The sequence below is a fragment of the Rhinolophus sinicus genome, linkage group LG03, assembly GCF_036562045.2.
Source record: "Rhinolophus sinicus isolate RSC01 linkage group LG03, ASM3656204v1, whole genome shotgun sequence".
NCBI classification, from domain to species: domain Eukaryota; kingdom Metazoa; phylum Chordata; class Mammalia; order Chiroptera; family Rhinolophidae; genus Rhinolophus; species Rhinolophus sinicus.
The window spans coordinates 98,142,937-98,162,479 of NC_133753.1; the positions used below are offsets into that span (position 1 = coordinate 98,142,937).

The 19,543-nt window shown below is 57.0% G+C and overlaps 2 protein-coding genes across 5 annotated transcripts; both read left to right on the forward strand.

Moving 5' to 3' along the window:
* The first annotated feature begins 997 nt into the window (after nucleotides 1-997).
* LMAN1L (lectin, mannose binding 1 like) lies at nucleotides 998-12,402 on the forward strand. 4 transcript variants are annotated; one of them, XM_074328287.1, is made up of 14 exons: nucleotides 998-1,187; nucleotides 3,471-3,625; nucleotides 3,733-3,840; nucleotides 3,947-4,005; nucleotides 5,442-5,541; nucleotides 5,909-6,029; nucleotides 6,785-6,840; nucleotides 7,442-7,574; nucleotides 7,864-8,015; nucleotides 8,573-8,720; nucleotides 9,220-9,287; nucleotides 10,055-10,178; nucleotides 10,782-10,909; nucleotides 11,935-12,402. In XM_074328287.1, the coding sequence occupies exons 1-14, from the start codon at nucleotides 1,013-1,015 to the stop codon at nucleotides 12,013-12,015; spliced, it is 1,608 nt and encodes a 535-aa protein (XP_074184388.1). In that variant the 5' UTR covers nucleotides 998-1,012; the 3' UTR covers nucleotides 12,016-12,402. The 4 variants fall into 4 exon arrangements, with proteins under 4 accessions (XP_074184388.1, XP_074184389.1, XP_074184391.1 ...); XM_074328289.1 differs by having other exon boundaries at nucleotides 1,071-1,187; nucleotides 3,392-3,625; XM_074328288.1 differs by lacking the exon at nucleotides 8,573-8,720 and having other exon boundaries at nucleotides 11,935-12,400.
* A 526-nt stretch (nucleotides 12,403-12,928) lies between these two features.
* On the forward strand, nucleotides 12,929-17,274 carry CPLX3 (complexin 3). Its single transcript, XM_019750953.2, has 3 exons — nucleotides 12,929-13,252; nucleotides 14,455-14,542; nucleotides 16,236-17,274. Exons 1-3 carry the CDS (start codon nucleotides 13,089-13,091, stop codon nucleotides 16,455-16,457), a joined length of 474 nt encoding a protein of 157 aa, XP_019606512.1. The 5' UTR covers nucleotides 12,929-13,088; the 3' UTR covers nucleotides 16,458-17,274.
* The last annotated feature ends 2,269 nt before the right edge of the window (nucleotides 17,275-19,543 follow it).

Genomic DNA, 19,543 nt, shown 5'->3' on the forward strand with positions numbered 1-19,543 from the left:
TCTAGAATCCTTGGCAGATGAGCCAGCCACTCTGGAAAACCAACATTTGGATGAAAATATTTGAAATATAAGATGACTTATTTTTTTTAAATGTGCTTATTTTGGAAATTATGAAACATATAAAAGTAGAGAGACGAATACAATGAACCCCCATGCCCCCACCATCCTACTTGAACAGTTATCAACTCAAGGCCAGTGCTGTGCCACCAAGTCTGGGGGATTTGGAACAGATGTGAGACATTATAGCAGCTACTCCAGAGCTTTAACACATTTCTCCAAAAGACACAAGACTTTTTAGAAATATAATCACAATACATTACTACTAAAAATTTTTTAAATAATTCCTTAATTTAATCAGACACCCATTGTTCAAATTTCCCCAATTGTCTCACTTTTTCCCACAGTTGGTTGGTTAAAATTAAGCTCCAAACAAGGCTCACACACTGCATTTGTTTGCTCTCTTTCAGTTTTTCATGTAGTTTATTTGTTGAGGAAACCAGGCTGTTTGGCGGCCTGCGCCTTTGGGAATATGGGAGAGCTGAGCATTACAGGGGAGCAAGCAGGACCGGGAGGACGGGGCGGGTGGTGGCCAGACTGCCAGGACACCTGTCTGCAGGACAAAGGCAGCGTGTGGAAGTCTGTCCCAAGCCCAGAGGAGAGGCCAGGGTGACTGAAGGGTAGCCTGTCCCTGTGATCCCTGAGGCTGCTCAGCTGCTGGAGCTGAGGGAAGGTGGAAAGGTGGCCTGAACCCAGGAGTGTGGGCAGAGCTCAGGTGAGACAAGTGTCAGGGGTCAGGGATTCAGCTGGTCAGGCTAGAGGTAAGGGAGGGGTGTGGCCTGAGGACAGGCCTGGAAGGAACAGGATGTCTGTGTGGGGAAGGAGGGAGAAGTCAGTGCCAGAAACCAACTCCTAGCCAGTCCCCCGCTCCTCCCCACCTGGCCCTTCCCCGGAGCCCCTCCCTGGCCACCCAGCTAGGGATCCACCCTGGGCAGGGACATTATATCCTTTCACAATGCCTGTGGTTTGTGGCCCTACTCCCTTGCTCTGCCTTCTCCTCCTGCTCCTGGCCCCCGACAGCCCTGACGGGGGCCGTCTTCCTCAGCGAAGATTTGAGTACAAGCTCAGTTTCAAAGGACCAAGGCTGGCATTGCCTGGGGCTGGAATACCCTTCTGGAGCCATCATGGAGGTGAGGGGTAAGGTGGGGACCGAGCATGCCCAGGTTTCCTCAGTGTGCTGGAGCAGCTGACCACTCAGGGTGGCTGTGACTTGGTGGGGGGTGGGCCAGCCCCTGCCGAAGATGGGTCCAGGCCTGGGGCAGGCAGTGCCGGGGGCCCAGGATCCCTCCAAGGCTTGTCTCCTGTTCTACACACCACATCCCAGCCCTATCCACCAGCTGCAGTTTCTCCTCTCTGCCTTAAGGCTTTTCTCTTCTCTTCTTCTGCCTCTCCTCAGAGGATGCTCTCACCCCCCATCCCTGCCTCTTGGACCTGTGAACACACACACACACAGGCTCACATGCTGAGTGCCAGACACACGCATAGGGCAACCTGGGCCAGCATAAACCTCCACTCTCTGGCTCCATCGTGTCAGGTTGTGGCTATCCATGAGAAGGGGCGGGGTGCGGGCTGCCTGGAGGGGTACCCTAGCCATGCCCTGTACGTGTGCTGGGTAGAAGCAGGCACGAGGGCATCATAGCCCACACGTCTGTGTTCAGGGCCTTCCAAACCGGGACCTACAAAGAGACTGTCTTCTACCCAATTTTATTTCAAAAATGATTGTTGAAGACTTACAAGGACCTATGCAATAGAGCAGAACTTAAATGAAGAGTGAGCAAGAAGAATGAGGCTTGGGGTCGGGGCATGAAATGAGTCCAGGAATGTGGCCTGTTGCCAAAACATATGCTGTGAGGCCTGCCCACCCTTCAGAGCTGGGCTATGGATCTTGTTCAGAGCCTCCTAGCAGCAAAGCCAAGATAGAAAGCAGATCCATTGTGTATTTCTGTGTCCATGAGATGGAAGTTCTGAGAAACAGAGCTACTGAGACCAGAACAAATATCCCTTTAAGATGACAGGTCCTATCACGGGTCCTGGCCTAGTCCTCAGAGGCACAGGAAGTAAACAAAGGAGGGGCTGTTTCTCACAGCAGCATGTCAGGCCGCGTCAGCACTGGGGTGGCAGGGCCTGTACCATACTGACTGTTCTGGGCCAAATCGGAGGTGTCACAGACCATGTGGGGCAGCAGAGGCAGAGGCTCTGGATCACCCAGTGATATGTTCATTGTTCATTCATTCATTCATTCATTCATTCATTCATTCATTCATCCATCCTTTTATTAGACTCCCTCCCCCATTCCCCCTGCGGCCATCCCAGAGACACAGGGCTTAAGGCGCCCACAGTCTGGGGCGAGGTCCCATGAACAAGCCATATAAGGCTGAAGGCACCAGTGTAGTAGACAGTGGGCGATCCTTGCCTCCTGCCAGTCACTTCAGAGGCACTGGTGACTTCCAAGGGCCCCCAGGACTTCTGGCCTTCCAGTCTCCTAGCCTGGGCCACCCCCCAGCCCTGACCTTTGCTGAGTAAACAGGCTGGAATAGCAGTACATGGAAAGTCCTGGCAGGGACAAGGGACTAGGCCCTGGGCCAGGTTCCAGGCTGGCAGGTCAAAGGGGTAGGGAGCCAGCTGGGGTGGGGTCTCTGATCTCCCTCCCTCTGGTTCCTGCCAAGCCTGCCTCAGTTTTTCTCCTCTCTCCTCTTTGTCCCCCCCCATCTCCACCAGTGGTAATACACACACACACACACACACACACACACACACGCACGCACGCGTGCTCCATCCTTCACCCTTTCCTCCCAGTCCTGCAGGCTAGTTCCACCTTTGCTTTCACACTTTCCTCATTTTGGAGTGCCCTCTAGCCCCCTGACCAGGAAGCCCCAAGCCTCATTTTGGAACACTGGAGCCCTCCAGTCATTATTCTCTCAAAGGCGCTGCTATGTGCTGTGTCTCAGGCATGTCCTTTTCCCTCACAGGGCCTCAGTTTCCTCGTCTCAGAAAGAAAGGCTTGGTCTCAAGCTCTCTCCTGGTGAAAGAAGCTTGTACTTTGGAGTTAGGTGGAGCAGAGTTCCAATCCCCTTAGTTCCTTAACTTTTCTGAGCCTCCGTTTCCTCCTCTGTCAGCGGGGGTCTGGTACAAAGCAGTCTTCACAGACCTGTGAGGCCCCAGTGAGGGTGCGGGCAGGCTGCTCTTATATGGGTCTGGCATTTATTGCCCTCCCCTGGCAAAGGTGCCCAGTTTGGGTGGTTCCAGTGCCCACTTCTTCAGTGGATTCCTCCATCTGACCAGCTGGCCTGGTATTTAATGGCAGGCCTTGATATTACCTGCTTCCTCCTCCCAGAGCCAAGCCAGGCCAATGAGGGAGACTAATGGGGCAAAGGGGAAGGTGGCGCGCAGGCCCTGAGCTGCCTGGTCCACAGACGCCATCCTGGGCCTGGAGGAAGTGCGGTTGGCCCCATCCATGCGGAACCGAAGTGGCGCTGTGTGGAGCCGGGCCCCTGTCCTCTTCTCTGGCTGGGAGGTGGAGATGCAGATGAGGGTGACCGGTCTGGGGCGCCAGGGAGCCCAGGGCCTGGTGAGTGGCCTCTGCCAAGGCCCGGAAGAGGGGGTGCAGCAGGGAGGCGGCCGGTGAGCCCGGGTTGCAGTGTCCTGCAGAGGAGCTGAGTAGCTGAGGTCCCGCAGGCTGTGTGGTACACCCAGGGCAGGGGTGAAGTCGGCTCTGTCCTGGGCGGTCTGGCCTCGGGGGACGGCGTTGGGATCCTCTTTGACTCCTCAGCCCAAAATACCCAGGTGAGCAGTGGTCTCCTCCCCACACCATCACCCTCAGCCTCCTTCCCGCCCGCACCCTCACGCCGCTCCCTGCGCACACTCAGGCTGCCTGTCCCGTCCCATGTAGAGCAGCCCTGCCGTCCATGTGCTGGCCAGTGACGGGCACACCCACTCCGAGCCGCTTCGGTAAGGGCCCGTGGGACTGACACCGACCCCCATTCCTGCGCTGTGCTCATACTACCCACTCGTGTCCCTGCCCGCGCCTCTCACAGGAAGCCCACCCCTCCCAGGGCTGTGCCCTCCCTGCCGCCCTGGGCTCCCTCCCGCTCAGTCCCGGCTGCCCCTCCTCTGGGCCCAGGACCAGAGTTTGCTTGCTCTTCCTGGGAACTGCCCCACTGACTCCCCCAGTCATTCAGCCCAAGAGCCTCAAATTAGTGGGCATAGTAAAGTGACGCAGGTGAAGCCCGTGCTGGGTGTTTGCACACACATCATCTCGTCTGTTCCCCAACATTCTTGAGAAATGGGGATTATTAGTCTCCAATGACAGGGGAAGACATGGAGGCCCAGAGAGGTGAAGTACTTGCCTGAGGTTACACAGCTGTGTACAGAGCTGAAATCTGAGGCCAGAATTGCCTGTGAAGGGGCCATGTCCTTCCCCTGTGCCAGCTGCCTGCCTGCCAGCGCCCTTCGCTTTCTCCCAGATGACGTGGCTTCCCCCCCTGCAGCCTGGCTCCCTCCTCAGTAGCTAAGCCAGTCCATCAGTGTCAGCAAACAACTTAGCTCGTAACAATGAGCATAATTGCTAACACTACGAGGTGGAGCTTGCCGTGTGCGCGGCAGCACCAAGCACTTGGATTCATGGTCTCAGTCACTCTCATAACAACGTTATGAGGTGCTTTCAATTATTGTCCTCACATTAAAGATGGGGGACTGGAAGTTTGGAAGCTGAGGTAACGCCCAAGGTCACAGCTAGGAGGCACACACAGGTGCCTTCTCCCTGCTCCGTGCCATCTCCCTCTGAGTTGAATGGAGCAGGGGCAGGCGCTGTGGCAGGCGCTGTGAGGAGCGTCTGTGTCCATGTGCCCAGAGAAACTACAGACCTCTCGGCTCAGCACCTGCCCCTAACTCCCCAGAGCCTGCTGCTCTGTCCTGCAGGGCCGGCACCTTAGCTATTAGGACTCATCTTGTGCTGTCGACCTGAGTCTGTCCTACTGCGGGCCAAGCTTGGCAGAGGGACAGGAAAGAGAGGCCTTACCCAGAGGCGCAGGGGAACTTGGAGTTTAAGGGCACGGGAAGGAGGGTGGGGCAGCGGGAGAAGGTGGTAGGCCTGGGGATTGAGGGCTGGAATCCCACTGCGGGTCCAGGCTCTGTCCCCCTAGGGAAGAAAAGTCACGGAGAGGCCCTTGGCCCCTTCTGTAAACCACAAGTCCCCAACTCCTCCAGGCACGGCCTGTTCTCCTGCCCCTCTCTCTTCTGCTAAGCTAGACACAGGGACATGTCCCACAGCAGTCACCCAGTTGGGGGATATGGCGCGGCAGGTCTGGGCAGAACGGCCTGTGGGACTGCCCCACTGGCCAGGCCTTGGGTCCTGTGTGGCCTGGCTGGATTCCAAGTCCCCACAGGGATGGAGCCAGCCGGGTGCTGGGCTCTTGCTACCGGGACTTTCGGAACCGGCCCTACCCCTTCAGAGTGCGGATCACCTACTGGGGACAGAGGCTACACGTGAGTGAACACTCCTGCTTTTGGGGGTCCTCCCGGTGGGGTGTGCAGATTACAGGCTCGAGCTGAGAAAGGCTGTGTGATCTGTGGCCCACGACCCCAACAGACTCCGGCCTGTGCCAGCACACAGGGTCCCTGGCACACATGGGGAACGCATACACTGGTCCTCCTCCCTACAGACTCTTGAATGACCCAGAGCACATACGTGTGAGGCTAGGTGTGCCAAGCTCTCCATGACATTCTGCCACCAAGCCCTGTGACTGCCTGACCCCCTTTAGGGCCAGGGCAGCCAGAGAGTTAAACCCCCTGCTGGGCACAGGGGAGAAGGGGGACTCCATCTGCAAGGGGCTCTCTCCCCTGTGCCCTTCAGGTGTCCTTGAACAGCGGCCTCACGCCCAACGACCCAGATGAAGTGTGCGTCGAGGTGGGGCCTCTGCTTTTGGCCCCTGGAGGTTTTTTTGGGGTCTCAGCAGCCACCAGCACGCTGGCAGGTGAGGGCCTGAGGACAGGTAAGAGCAGAGGAATGGTGCCTAATGAATCATCCTGGGCACGACTTCTAAGGAGCACTGGGTTTGGGGACAGCCACTTTCTCACCATGTGACCTGGGCAAGTCACAAATCTTCTCCCATCTTCCTGGCAAGAGTTGTTGAAAGTCTCAACTAGGGTAAAACACAAGAAGTTTTGGGCCCATAAGTGCCCCTGGCTGGGAGCTGTGGGACAAGTGGCAGAGGGGCAGCCATGCAGGACATTTAGGGAAATGGGGCAAAGCAGAGTCCATGGAGGGACCCACAGCTGGAAAGTGAGGTCCAATCAGACAGAAGGCATCCATGAATGCCGAGACTTCGATCTTTAGACTGGGCACTGGGGAGTCATGGAAGGTTTCTGAGGAGGAGAGTGACATGGTCAGAGCCATGCTGAGGAGATGGCCACCACAGAGCGGCGTTTGCCAGTAGCAGCCATGCTCAGTCTGCTTCCACGGCTCTAGCCCAGGACTGTCCAATTTTCCTACTCACTGGGGGCCCACCTCTGGCTGAATGGGGGGGGGTCACAGCCCACCCATCTGCTTGTCTGGCCCTCACACCTTTCCTATGAAGTAAACAAGATAAGCATCAGAGTTGCCCAAGGTCACCCAGATCTCTTTGCTTGCCTGGAATAGATTGGAGCCTGGGGGTGGGTGAGGGCTGAGTGAGTGAGCTGGCTGCTGGGGTGGCAGGTCCTACCTTCTCTTCTCTAACCCCCTTTCCAGATGACCATGATGTCTTGTCCTTCCTGACATACAGTCTGAGGGAGCCGGGTCCAGAGGTGATGTCAGCCCTGGGCCCCCCTAGGGGGAAGGCTGGGGAGAGGCCCCACTCCCCCAGCCCAGGGACCCCTCCCCCAGATGCTTCTGCTCATGTCATGGTGCCTTCGGACCTGCCATTCCAGCCATTATCTCTACCTGCTCTCTGAGCTCTGCTCAGGCCAGGCCTTGTGCTGGGCCGTGCTGGGGGCAAAGGGGACCCAGAGCCAGGGCTTGTCTTCAAGGACCTCCCGGGCTGGCTGGGGACCGTGGGCACACAGACAAGGGGGTCCTAACCAGCCAGGACAGTAGACAAGCTGGAAGGAACAGAGGCAGTTAGCTGAGAGCATGATGGGCGTGACCAAAGGCCTGAGGCCTGAGAGAGCTGCTGGGGTCTAGGCCCCAGCGGGATGGAAGGGTGTGGGGACTGGCAGTGGAGCAAGGCTCATAGGCCCAGAAACACAGGGTCTGGCAGCTGAGCTGAGGCGGAACCAGGGCTCTTCCTCGGCTGGGGTGAACATTTGGCCAGGGAGAGGGACTGGGCTTGTGGTGGGCCCTGTGTGACCCTCTCACCCCTGGATCTCTCACAGGTTTCAGGCCCTAGTTTTTGTCTTCCTCCTCCAGGCTCCCCCACATCCCTTCCTGGAGATGGAGCAGCTCCGCCTGGCGAGACAGCTGGAAGGACTGCGGGCCAAGCTGGACCTGGGCACCAGGGAGGACATGATTCCAAAGCTGAGCTCCAAAGACCAGGGAGAAGGTAGGGGCCCAAGGAGCAGGCAGGTGGGGCAGGGGCCCACTGGAGTATCACAGGACCCTCTGCCCTTCGATTCAGGCATCCTTTAACCGATGGGGAGGTAGAAGCCATATCTAAGCAAGACCCTGCTCTGTCCTCTCCCCACCCCGCCACCTAAACACATCTTTCCAGGGGACACTCTTGGAGGCAGAAGCCATGCCTTTCTGGATCCCTCTCCAAGAAGCCCCCAATAGACAGGATCTGTTGCCCCACCCCCACTGGCTGGCTGGCCCAGCTCTGCCCCAACCCCTAGGGGAAAGGATCCCTGACCTGGAGGAGACACTGGGCAGACACAGACAGATCCTGCAGGCGCTCCAGGGTCTCTCCGAGCAGCTGGCCCAGGCTGAGAGGCAATGGAAGAAGCAGCTGGGGTCCCCAGGCAAGGCCGGGCCTGAGGGTACCTGGGTGAGTGGCCCCTCAAACATCCATGCAGGCCTGGAAAGGCTGAGCTCCCTAGGCACGGGGTCCCATGGCACCAGTGGGCTCCCTGTGCTCAGAAAGGGGAGCAAGCACTATACTTCAGAACTACTGTCCCCCAACGTCTAGAGGGAAAGGAAGGCAGGGGTGAAATGCTGCAGGTCACAGGATGTGTTGGACCTGCCGGACAGGAGGGTGTTCAGGAAGCTAGGTCTGCCCAAGGAGCCACCCACTGTGCTGTGAGAGGAGACGCCAGGTATTTGGACATGGGTCTGTAGACAAGTGACAAAAATAGACTGGGTGCATGTAGCTCCACATGTGACTTGATTCCCATACGGCTTGTTAATGCTCAGATGCACCAGAATCGTCATTTCCTCTCCACTGCCATCCTGGCTTCTCCCCAGGAAGTCGGGCCCCACGGCACGCCCAGCCTGGGGCCTGAGTCGAACTCAGTCACCATGTTAGATGCTGGGCAGAAGAGGCCAGCGGCTCTTGTGCGCTTCACTGGGCTCTGGCGGCTCGAGGTTTGAATCTTGTTTCCTAAGGTCAGAGCAGCTGAGGCTGGGCTGCTGCAGTGGGGAAGAGAGCAGGCATGCCACACTCCAAGGCGAGGCCCCTCTGACCCTCCCTCCATGCCCAGGACTCCTCCTGCCAGATTCTATCCACCCCAGAGAGGGACGGCCACCTCTCCAGGTCTCAGCAACACTGGGGCCCACTCACTGGGAGACGATGGGCACTGTGCCCTGGGGAAGGGGGGCGGAGGGGACTGGACCACGTCCGTGCCTCCTTCAGGGGCGGAAACACTTCTAGAAAGTGGAGGGCTTCTGAGAAAGTCCAGGAGTGGCCACTGTGGTGGGGAAACCTCCCTCAAGGAGAGGGTTTGAGAGGAGGGGGAATCCAAAAGCTGAGATGGACCAGGCTCAGATAAACTCCATAATGAGGAAGGCCAGGTCATCTGGTAAGTAAGGCCTCTAGAAGGAACAGGCAGGGCTGCAGTACCCTGGGAAGGAGGACTCTGAGAAGAGAGGCCAAAGCCTAGGCCCTAGAGAAGACGCTGGCTTGGGGGCGGTCAGTCAGCTCAGCTGGTTAGAGCGTGGTGCTGATAACACCAAGGTTGCCAGTTCAATCCCCACATGGGCCACGGTGAGCTGTGCCCTCCTTAAAAAGAAAAAAGAGGCTGGCTTTCTTGCAGGATTCTGCCAAGGTCAGCACCCTGCTCTGTGGACAGCAGACTCTGCTCCAGGACCTGCAAGAGATGAGGTAAGGGCACAGGGTGAGAAGGGGTTATAGGGAGAAGAAAAGCCCTACTCCACCAACTTGCTTCTCTGCCTGGAGTTCCTCTATTAGACCTTGATTACTTTCATCCTTTCCTGAGCAACCAGCACAAAGCCTGGCACATAGGGAGGGGCTGGGGGCGGTTAGGTTTATTGAGTTGATCTGAATTTAATTGTTTAAATTCAATCAAGTTTAAAGTTTTGAAAGTCCTAGTTTAAAAGCAACTGTCCCTGGGAGGGCCCCCACCCAACATTCCCACCCCAGGAAATCTGAGCCCTTCTCAGGAACAGCTCCTGGAAGGAGAGGACATTTTGAGGGGGTTCTTGGAGGGAGCACAACCAAGATCAGGCCTAGTGGTGGTAGGGGGTCCCTGACTTCCTTTTGCCCCCAGCATAGAGCCCTGGGGGCAGGGGGTCATCTTGATGGGGGGAAGTGGGAGACCTCAGGCTAGATGCTGTGGCTGGGGGTGGGAAGGTGGGATGAGGGAGGAGAGCTAAATCCCCTGAATGCTGGGGATGGAAGGCAGAGCCCAGGGAGCCTGGGGCTTTAGGGACACCCTTCTCTGAGCTAAAGCTGTCTCAGAGTCTAGAAAGAAGGACTGGGGTAAGAATAGCCCCCAAGAAGGGGCTCTATGGATGGTGCCTGTTATCCACCCAGGTGCTACTGCCAGGGATGATAAGAAACAGTTAAAGGGTTTGAGAGCAACCAGAAGGGGTGATGAGTCCTCTCCCTTGGTTTCCGTTCCCCACCAGGGATGCGGCTGCTCACATGGCCTCAAGAGCCCACGTCTTCTACTTGCCTGTGGGCATCAAGCATCATTTCTCAGAGCTGGCCCAGATCCTGAGCCTCCTGCAGAAGGACCTTCGGGGCCTGGAGGTGAGGCGGAAGGATGGTGCACCGTGGGGCTCAGCCCCCTTCTTCCAACACTTCTGTAGCCCCAGGCCCTCCCGCCTTGGGACCCCTGACAGGCACACCTGTCTGTACCTGTGTGTATGCACATACAGGGACACAGCTCTCATCTTCTCTCTGCTCTCCGGAGAGTCCCGCAGACTCCCAGTGCCAGCAGGGCCCTGGAGATCACTTGGTCACTCCCTGAATGACTAGAAGAGAAACGGGAGTGGGCTGTGACCAAGATCACTCAGGACAGCCTGCTCTCCCCCACACCCCTGCCCTGTCTTGTTCTTTTCCTTGCCTTCACCATTACCCTGTCTTTTGCTCTGTTTCTCCTTCTCGCCTCAAGAACCTTCAACCCCCTGATGATTCCGGGCCCCAGGCCTTCCCAGCTATTCCCCAGATGGAGCCGTGGGTGCTGGGGAGGGGCTGCTTTGTACTCTGCCCCCTCTCCAAGTCCCCTGGATGAGAACAACGGTGCCCCAAGCCTGGGAGAGGGAAACAGAGCCCACAGTGGCCCAGATTCCAGGTCACCCCCCTGCTTCTGGGCAGGAAGCTGATCCAGGAACTTACAACTTTCCCTTTTAGAAAGTGGCAGCCAAGGACGCCCGCCCCCCTGGCCAGCCCCCAGGGGCCTTCTCATGTCTGCAGCCCCACCTCTTCCTGGTCTTCCTCTTCATCCAGACTGTGGGCTTCTTCTGCTATATGCACTTCAGGTGGGCCTTCCCACAGGCAGGACTTTCTACACCTACCTGGCTCGGTTCTGGGACATAGCCATTTGATTTGAGAGAGAGGGCACTGAGGCCCAGGACCTGCCTGGTCCCCCAGCTGGCAATGAGCAGTGACCAGACTAGGACCCATCTTTTTCAATAGGCACTCAGCCGTTGGTCCTAGCTGAGTCTTGCCTTCACAGAACTCACTCTTGAGTGTGAGAAACTGACAAGTACCTAATAGTCACACCCTATGTGGTCAGTACCAGGGTGGCAGGAAGCTCAGAGTCTATAAGAATACAGGAAAAAGCACTAGCCCCAGCTTGGGGAGGTCATGGAATCGACCTGGAAGGGACATTTGATAGGGGTCATCAAGGCATCTAGTTTTCCAACCTGACAAGATAAGCAAAGGCATAAATGCAGAGGGAAGAGCGTGAGAAAAGGCATGGAAGCATGAAAGAAACACAATGTGTTGGAGAAAAAGTGGCAAGTTCAATACTGTCAGAGCAAAGGGTGGGACCACTTTGTGAAAATGGGCAAAGAGAATCACAGAGGTTAGGAAGAGGTCCCTTTCTGCTTGGTGGGTGTTTGTTGAATGTGTGACACACTTAGAGACCTAGGGTGTGCTAACGAGCTCAGAAGTGGGACTGGCAGTGCTTGTGATGGAGTTTCAAGACAAGGGGAAGCACTGTGGGCCACGGTGGTCCTGGAGGAGCAGGGACGTGTGTTGAGCTTTGAAAGCAGAGGAGGAAAGGGACGACCTCCACGTGAGGAGAACAGCAAAGGTACGAGGTGGAATGATGACAGGCTTATGTGTAACATAAGAGTACAATGGTGGCCGTGAGGCTGGAGCCACCTGGATAGACCTTGAATGCCAGGGGGAAAGTGTGGTCCTGATGGGGCAGGCCAAGGGAGCCGTAGAAGACCCCAGAGCGGGGGAGGCTGTGCAGTGCGTGGAGGAAGTGTAGGGAGCCCTGTCTCAAAGGCCCAGAGAAGCAGAGGCCCACGTAACCATCTTCTCTCCCTGGCAGCAAGCAAGAGCTGGACAAGAGCCTTCAGGACTATTTGCGCACAGGCAGCCTTCCCCTGAGCCCTGCACCATGCACCCCTAGGGCCCTGTGGGGTCTGAGGAGGCAGCCCCTCTCCCCCAGCATGCATGCATGACCTACCTCGAAGCCCTGAAGGAGTGTCTACTTTTCGTCACTGGGAAGTGGATGGTGTCTGGGAGGTGGAGGGCTAGGCCAGTACCCTCTCCCTCTGGGTGCCCAGCTCCTACCTCAGCTTTGGGGGAGCGCCAACCTTATTAAAGTGATTTCCCTCTCCCCATGCTTTGATATGCTTATTTACCTTCCAAGATTGCCTTGATCTCTCTGCAGGCTTTTACCTCTTCTGGAGAGGTAGCTGGGAGTGGGCTTCAAGCATGCAAGGAGGCCAAGGGGTGGCATGACCGCCAAAAGATGCAATATTGCACAGACCTTGAGCCCTGGACTATGGAGGGAGGAGTCCCACTGTATAATTCTGTTCCAAAATTCACCAGAACAAGGAGGGGTGTCTCCAGGTGCCCTGCCCCGCTTGCAGCTGCAGGGCAGGCAGGATTGAGAACTCGGAGGCAACCCAGGGAGCCATCATTGGGACCACGCCCCTCCCCCCGTGTCTCCCTCCCTTTTCTAGCGTCAAGCTCTTTTTCACAGCTGCTGGGACAGCAGGTAGGAGAGAAGAATGGGGTAGGGCCTAGGGCTGGGTCTTTGCCCCTCGCTGTTACTCTCAACTCCTAGCTGAAATCCTGGCTATCAGCAATCGGCGTGAGGAGGGAGTGGCAGAGTTCCCGGGTGCGTATCAGCGCAGCCTATTCCACTCTGGAGCGACCCCACCCCCTAAGGCCCTAATCCGTTGTCAGCAGTGCCCGGCAGAGCTTGGCGTTGAAGGAGGCACGTGGGGGAGGCGGGAGTGCGGAGCCGGCACGTGGTACAGCCTCCTCAGCCCCGTGAATGCCCCCCGCCCCCGGTGAGGAGGGGTTTAGGAGGTGGGGGCGGGCCCGGGCAGGGGAGGACAGCGGGCGCCGCAGAGCGTGGGGTGCTGGCCCGCGGCGGGAGCTGTCCGCGAGACCTAGTGCTGAAGTAGGCGCGGACGTGCCTAGTGCCTGGCGCGTGGTAATCGGCTCCCGGTGCCCGGGCCAGTGAAGACCATGGCGTTCATGGTGAAGACCATGGTGGGCAGCCAGCTGAAGAATCTCACTGGGAGCCTGGGGGGCGGCGAGGACAAGGGGGACGGGAACAAGTCGGCGGCTGAAGCGCAGGGCATGAGCCGAGAGGAGTACGAGGAATATCAGAAGCAACTGGTGGAAGAGAAGTGAGTGGGAACCCTTCCGGGCTCCAACGACCCTTCCCCCGCCCCCATCCCCCTCCCCCCCCCCCCGCCCCCCTCCGCCGCCTGGCCCACCCCTAAGGCAACCTCAGACCTCAAGCCCCTCCCCTACTTTTCTAGATTCTGTAAGAGACTGGAATGTGCCCTCTAGGCTGCCACCAGTGCCACCCCACCTCAAACCCAGGACGCCCGCCAGCTTCGCTTTGGGGCCCAGAGGAAGTGGGGGCAGGGGCCATAGGGACGTGGGATGGGGTGGGGGCACGTACATTTCTGACTGAAACAAGTAATCCTTTAATCCGATCTGGTCCCAGAGTCTGGAGCTCCTCTGAGCCTGAGGCTCTGAGAAAAGCGGTGCAGCTGAGGGGGGCTCAAAGTCACGGAGACAGACCCTGAGATCAATGCACTGGTAGCTATTGAAGCCACTCGTGTGCTGACAATGCTGGGACAGATTGGCGCCTGGAGTGGAGTTAGGAGCTGGACTCCAGAGCTGCGTGGGTCAGATCTTGGCTTTGCTTCTTTCTAACTTGATGAATTTAGGCAAGTTTCTGAAGCTTTCTGTGCCTTGGTTTCCTCGCCTGTAAAACGGGGATGTAATCATAAAACATGCTTTATATGTTTATGTAGATTAAATTACTTAATGCATATAAACTGCTTAGCACAGTGCCTGACACACAGAGCAAATCATTAAATGTTAGCTATTATTATTTCACTTAATCCTGATAACAATTTTGTGAATTGCAAAATCTTATATTCATTTTACAAAAGAGGAAAAAGGTATGTGACTTACCCAAAGACATACCAAAAGTGGTAATGGAGCGGGGACACGAATCCAAGTCTGTTTCAAATACTTCCTGCCACTCGACACAACCTGTCAGGAGGGAAAAGACAGACCGAGTTTGAAGCCAAGAGGGACATATATTAGGGTCCGCAGGGAGAGACAGACAGTATGACCCACCCCCACCCCCACCCCCCGGCCCCGCCCCCCATACCTCCACCCAGAGAGGCGGGTGCGGAGATGAGAAAGGGCGCTGTGATGAGGGAGAGGCCACAGGCTAACCCACCAGGTTGGAGCACCCTCCTGACACAGGCCGGCGGGGCGGGAGCGGTGCAGTCGCTGTCCTGACACGGAGACCCTCCTGCCCATCCCCTCAGTCCTGGCAATGACTCTGCCCCCGGTGCCCCCGCAGGATGGAGCGGGACGCACAGTTCACACAGAGAAAAGCAGAGCGCGCCACGCTGCGGAGCCACTTCCGAGACAAATACCAGCTGCGCAAGGTAAGCTTAGGAGCCGGGTCTGCAAGACGCATCCGGGACCCTGAGCTCCCAGCTCTGCACTCCTTTGCGCGACTTTCAGCTCCTAAGACTCTTGGAGAGCTTGGTTAGCTCCTTCCTTCTCTAACTCCTTCATTCATTCACGGTTAACTGGAGCTGGGCCAGCACCACCGCTTGGCACTGAGGGATAGCCCTGTCCTCCATTTCTGGGGCCGGTCCAGGCCCCTGTCCTCCTACCCATATTCCACAGCCCGTCAGGCCTGGCAGATGAAGAGTTGGAAGGCAGCAGATTTTACCTCGGGGGTGAGTGCTCTTGGGGCTTCTGAACACCCCTGGAGGGTAGGGTGGGGGAGAAGGCAGCACCCTCTGTGTGCCAGGTGCACTTGACCTTCGCACCCTTACCTAACCCCTCAGTAATTCTGCCAGCTAGTTTTCACCCACATCTACAGATAAGGAAGCTGAGGGGCTTGGCTAAGGTCCTACAGCTGGTGAATGATAGAGTTGTGAATGCTGAGCCTGTGCTTCTCCAGGATCCCTGACTGCCTTCAGGGAATGGGTCTGTCTACAGAGAGCCAAGTGCCCCCTTGGCTGTCCAGGCAGCCAGGAAGAAGTCTCCCCCCCCCACCCCCCTGCACTGTAGCCCCTGGTGGTCTGGATATGTACTATGCCTGTTGCCTGAGGAAAGACCTGAGGCACAAGCCACTCCCAGTGCCCAGACTATGATCACCTCTGAGGAGAAACAGAACTACAACGCTATCGGCTGTGGTACACCAGCCTTGATCTTCCACTTGAATGCGAAGATCAGACATGTGAACATCACATTCACTCATTCAACCAATATTGCTGGGACCTCTGGCTGCCTCTGACTCCCCACAGGGAATCAACCAGTTTTTTGGAAGTCTCTCAAAGGGAGAACTGGTCCAGACAGCCTACTTTTCTGGGAAGTGGCTGAGTTAAACCCAGCTAGGAATAGAGTCATTCCTCAGATGCTTTCATTAAGCACATAAGAGACTCCTGCCATCAGGGAACTCTGATTCCAGTAGAAGACGGAAGACTTGGCTGTAACTGAGTAGGACAGAAAGTGGAAAGCCCCAGGGCCCCCAAAGGGATATGGAAGGGTGAGGCCCGTTAGTAGGTGCCTTGCAGAGAGAGCACAGATATTGGAATCAGTGACATAGGTTTAAATGTAGCTTTCCCACTTCCTAGTTGTATGACCTCGGGCAAGTTACTTAAATTATCTGAGTCTCAATTTCCTTATTTGTAAAATGGAGAAGGACAGTACCTACCTCACAGGGTCATTATGAGAATTGAAACACCCAGCTCAGCGTTGGCCCTGTAACAGGTGTGTGAGGGACGGTGCCCATCACTATTATTGGCGCCGTCCTTCAGCGTGGTCAACAACAGTCTTCTTACCAAACAGTTACCTACTTAATGTATGACTTACTGGTGGTAACAGTTTGACACCCACTAGGATCTTACCTTCAGCATCTCAGAGTGAAGTAAGGTGGTATAAAAGTGCAAGGTCTCCATGTCCAAGTGTCAAACAAACGCGTGGTCCTGGGATGTGGGGGAGGGGGCTGACCTCACTGGAACAATGTAGGGGCCTGGAGCCTGGTGCAGGCCTCCTCCCCGCCCCCTCTGCTCAGAGTTCCCACAGACCTCCAGCCCCACCCCACCCCTCCCTTCCTGCCTTCAGAACGAGATTGATGAGAGCCAGATCCAGATGGCAGGTGGAGACATGGAGCTGCCCCAGGGGCTGGCGAAGATGATTGAGGAAGACGCAGAGGAGGAGGAACGGGCCTCAGTCCTCGGGCAGCTGGCGAGCCTCCCTGGCTTGGACCTTGGCTCACTGAAGGACAAGGCCCAGGCCACCCTGGGGGATCTCAAGCAATCGGCTGAGAAGTGCCACATCATGTGACTACTCCCCCTGGGGTTGCCCCTTGGGGTGACCAGAGGGCTGGGCCCACACTAGCGACCCTTACCCCACCAAGGCTTTGTTTCCCCAGCCTGCCTCTGGTCTCTCCCTCTCTACTGGGAGCAATGTCCCCACTCCACCCCTCAGGACTCACCCTCCCTGCTCAGCCTGGGGAAGCCTCCCAAAATTGTCGGAATAGGCCCGACCTTCTCTAGCCATGACCCCACATTCCTGCACACAGAGCACCCATAGAGAAACACACAGAGGGACAGAGACCTCGGCATGTGCAGAGGCATACGCCACAGATGCATCCTGGCACACACAGACACACATGCACAGGCCAGCCCCCTGGTGCCCAGCCCCTCTAGACACCAACACTCAGATATGCTTACAGGAGGCTTCAGGCAGACACCCCCAGCAGACAGGAGGCCTGAGTATGATTCTCATGTTTATTCTCATTGAAACGCACTGCTCCTCATCTACAAAATGGGGATGGATGGGGTGATTTCTGAGACTCATTCTAGCTTGGCCTCCCTGGCCCCTTGGAGTCAATCCCACCCCTTCTTTGGGCAGGGCAGCAGTTGCAGCCATAGCCTCAAGCAGCTGCCACTGTGGGCTCTGGTTCTTGGGAGCTGAGCGATGCTGTGCAAGGGACCAAGTGCCAAAGATGAAGCTGGAACAGTGGCCCAGGCAGCTCCCTGTGTCCTCTGGGCCCAGGGCCCAGCCAATTTCTGTTTTGTTCCTGTAGAACTCTCTCTGGATTCCATAGCTGAATCTCCTCATTCAGCTCAGTGAAAAATAAAAATTCCAAGTGACCTGCTGTCCCCTGACTTCTTTCTGCTCTTCAGGAGTCTTATTCTCCGCTCCCCAACCCTGCCCTTGGGGCGTGTCCTCTACCTCCTCACGCAGCACCAGCCCCTATAAGATGGTCCAGCTCTACCCTCTCAGGGCCCTGGACAAGCACCAGGTCCAGCCTGGGGCCGGATGAAACAGATCTGGGCTTTGAGGAGGATGTAGCAGCCAGCTGGACGGGCAGGGCCTCTGGGGCGTGACCTGAGACCACAGGAGGGGCTACCACTCAACCACAGCTGTCTCTCGTAACTGTGCCTACGTCCCCTCCTCACCTTGGAGATGGAAGGTATGACAAAAAGAAGACATGCAATTGTGTTCTAGCCCTGGCACTGCTGTGTGACTTTGAGCAGATCCCTTTCTTCCTCTGAGCCTGTTTTCACCCCTGTGAAATAAAGAGGCCCTCCCTCTCAAAAAATAATAATACATGTTTCGAAGGTGACCATTTACTTGAAAAGCCCTTGGCCCAGGATAAGCCATATCAATAAATGGTAACTCATTCTTTAAAAAAACTGAAGGCCCCAAATCTCCTCCTGCTCACCTGTAGGGGTCCAGGGAACCACCAGGAGCCTCCACAAGCAGGCTTCCCAGGGGCTGAGCAGGAACCAGGGGCTACAGGCCAGCACCACACCCCACCCAGCACCGCCTTGTTGGGAAGCCAGCCAAGATTTACAGGCAGAAAGGCCATCTGAGGGTTTGGTTTCAAGGGCAAAGTTTCCATTAGGCCTCCTTTATAAAATAAGAACAAAGCACATAACACCCGTGCAACAGGTGATGCGTGAAGGGTCAGGCAGAAGAGAGAAGAGAAAGAGAGGATGAGGAATTAGGAGGGTGAGGGCAGGGCAGGACACAGGCCCAGGATCGGGGCAGTGCTGCCCGCTGTCACACTGGGCCCTTCTTGGGCGTCCCCTAGGCTGTCCCCAGGCGTTCACTGGACAAAACCCCTCCTAACCTTTGTGGAGCTGGAGGAGACCCAAACTGGGGCCCTAGGCTGTGGGAGAGGCGGGGGAGGGGGCATGGGCCTCCTCAGAGCATCAGCAGCAAGGCCCATGTCAGCACTCCACCCTCCAGCGGCCTCCTGCTAATGGGATCGGACAGACCCCCTCATCCTCAGCGGTTTGCAGAAGAGGCAGGGAGACAGGGCTGCAGGGAGACAGGTGAGCACTCACTGAACCCTCACAAAACAGGAATGGCTGGGCCTGGGCTCAGGGAGGGGGAGGGGGCTGAGGCCCACACTAGTTTCCTCCTCACAGCCTGGGAACCCCCAAGAAGCCCCGACCTGTCTGCATGTCCCTGGAATGGGGGGGAGGAGGCTCTGGGGCTCAGGCAGAAACGGGCAAGGAATGCAGGCTGAGGGGTCCCCGGGCTCTGCCCGCCTCGCCCTGCTTCTCCTCCTCCTTCTCCTGCTCTCTGGTTCCTCTGTCAGTCCGTGTCCCCTCCAGCTGGGTCGCACACCCGCTGCCTCATCCCTGGCTCATACCTGTCCTGCTCCCAGGCCCTCAGCTGGGGAGACCTGGCCTAGCTGGAGCCCCCTCCCAAGCCCTCAGGCCTGTCGGGGGATGGCTGCTCTTCCCGTCCTGCTTTTACTCCCACTCACTCAGAGCATCACTTGCTCCATGACTGCCCCCCCCACCTGGTGTGATGTGAGGGCCACAACGAAAGCCACCTGCCACCAGAACTTCCCTTTCCATGGTGACGAACGCCCACCAGTAAGGCCCCGTAACTTAGAGCAAGGTGTTCATCTCCCAGGCTCTGTCCTTCTCTTCCTCTGGTTCTTCTCGCCTTCTTTCGCCCTTCTCACTCTCGCAGGCAGAGTGAGGATACAGGAAATGTGGAAAGGTGGTGAGACAGCCCCTCTGACCCCCCCACTACTCTTTCAGGAAGAGAAGGACAGCAAAGATGACCACCTGCTCCCCTCACCTCCACCCTCAGTTCTCCAGTAATATGGGGATTTCAGGGAAATTGGTGGCACGCCCTGGCCCCTGCACGGCGTCTCCTTCCACCCATCCAGACAGCTCAGCCTAGTTCCCGGAGGGAGAGGGGTGCAGATCTCAAGTGATTCTCCTGAGCCCTGTTGGTCCCAGGGAGGAGTTGGGGAGGGTGGCGACAGGATTTGGAGTTGAGAAACGCCCCACCCCCCAGCGGCCAGATGGTCCCTCCTCAGACACTGGAGGCCCACGAGAGAGCTGGGGCATCTGGGAGAACGTCTGCTGAGCCAGAGCTGCTGGCCGTGCCTCCTG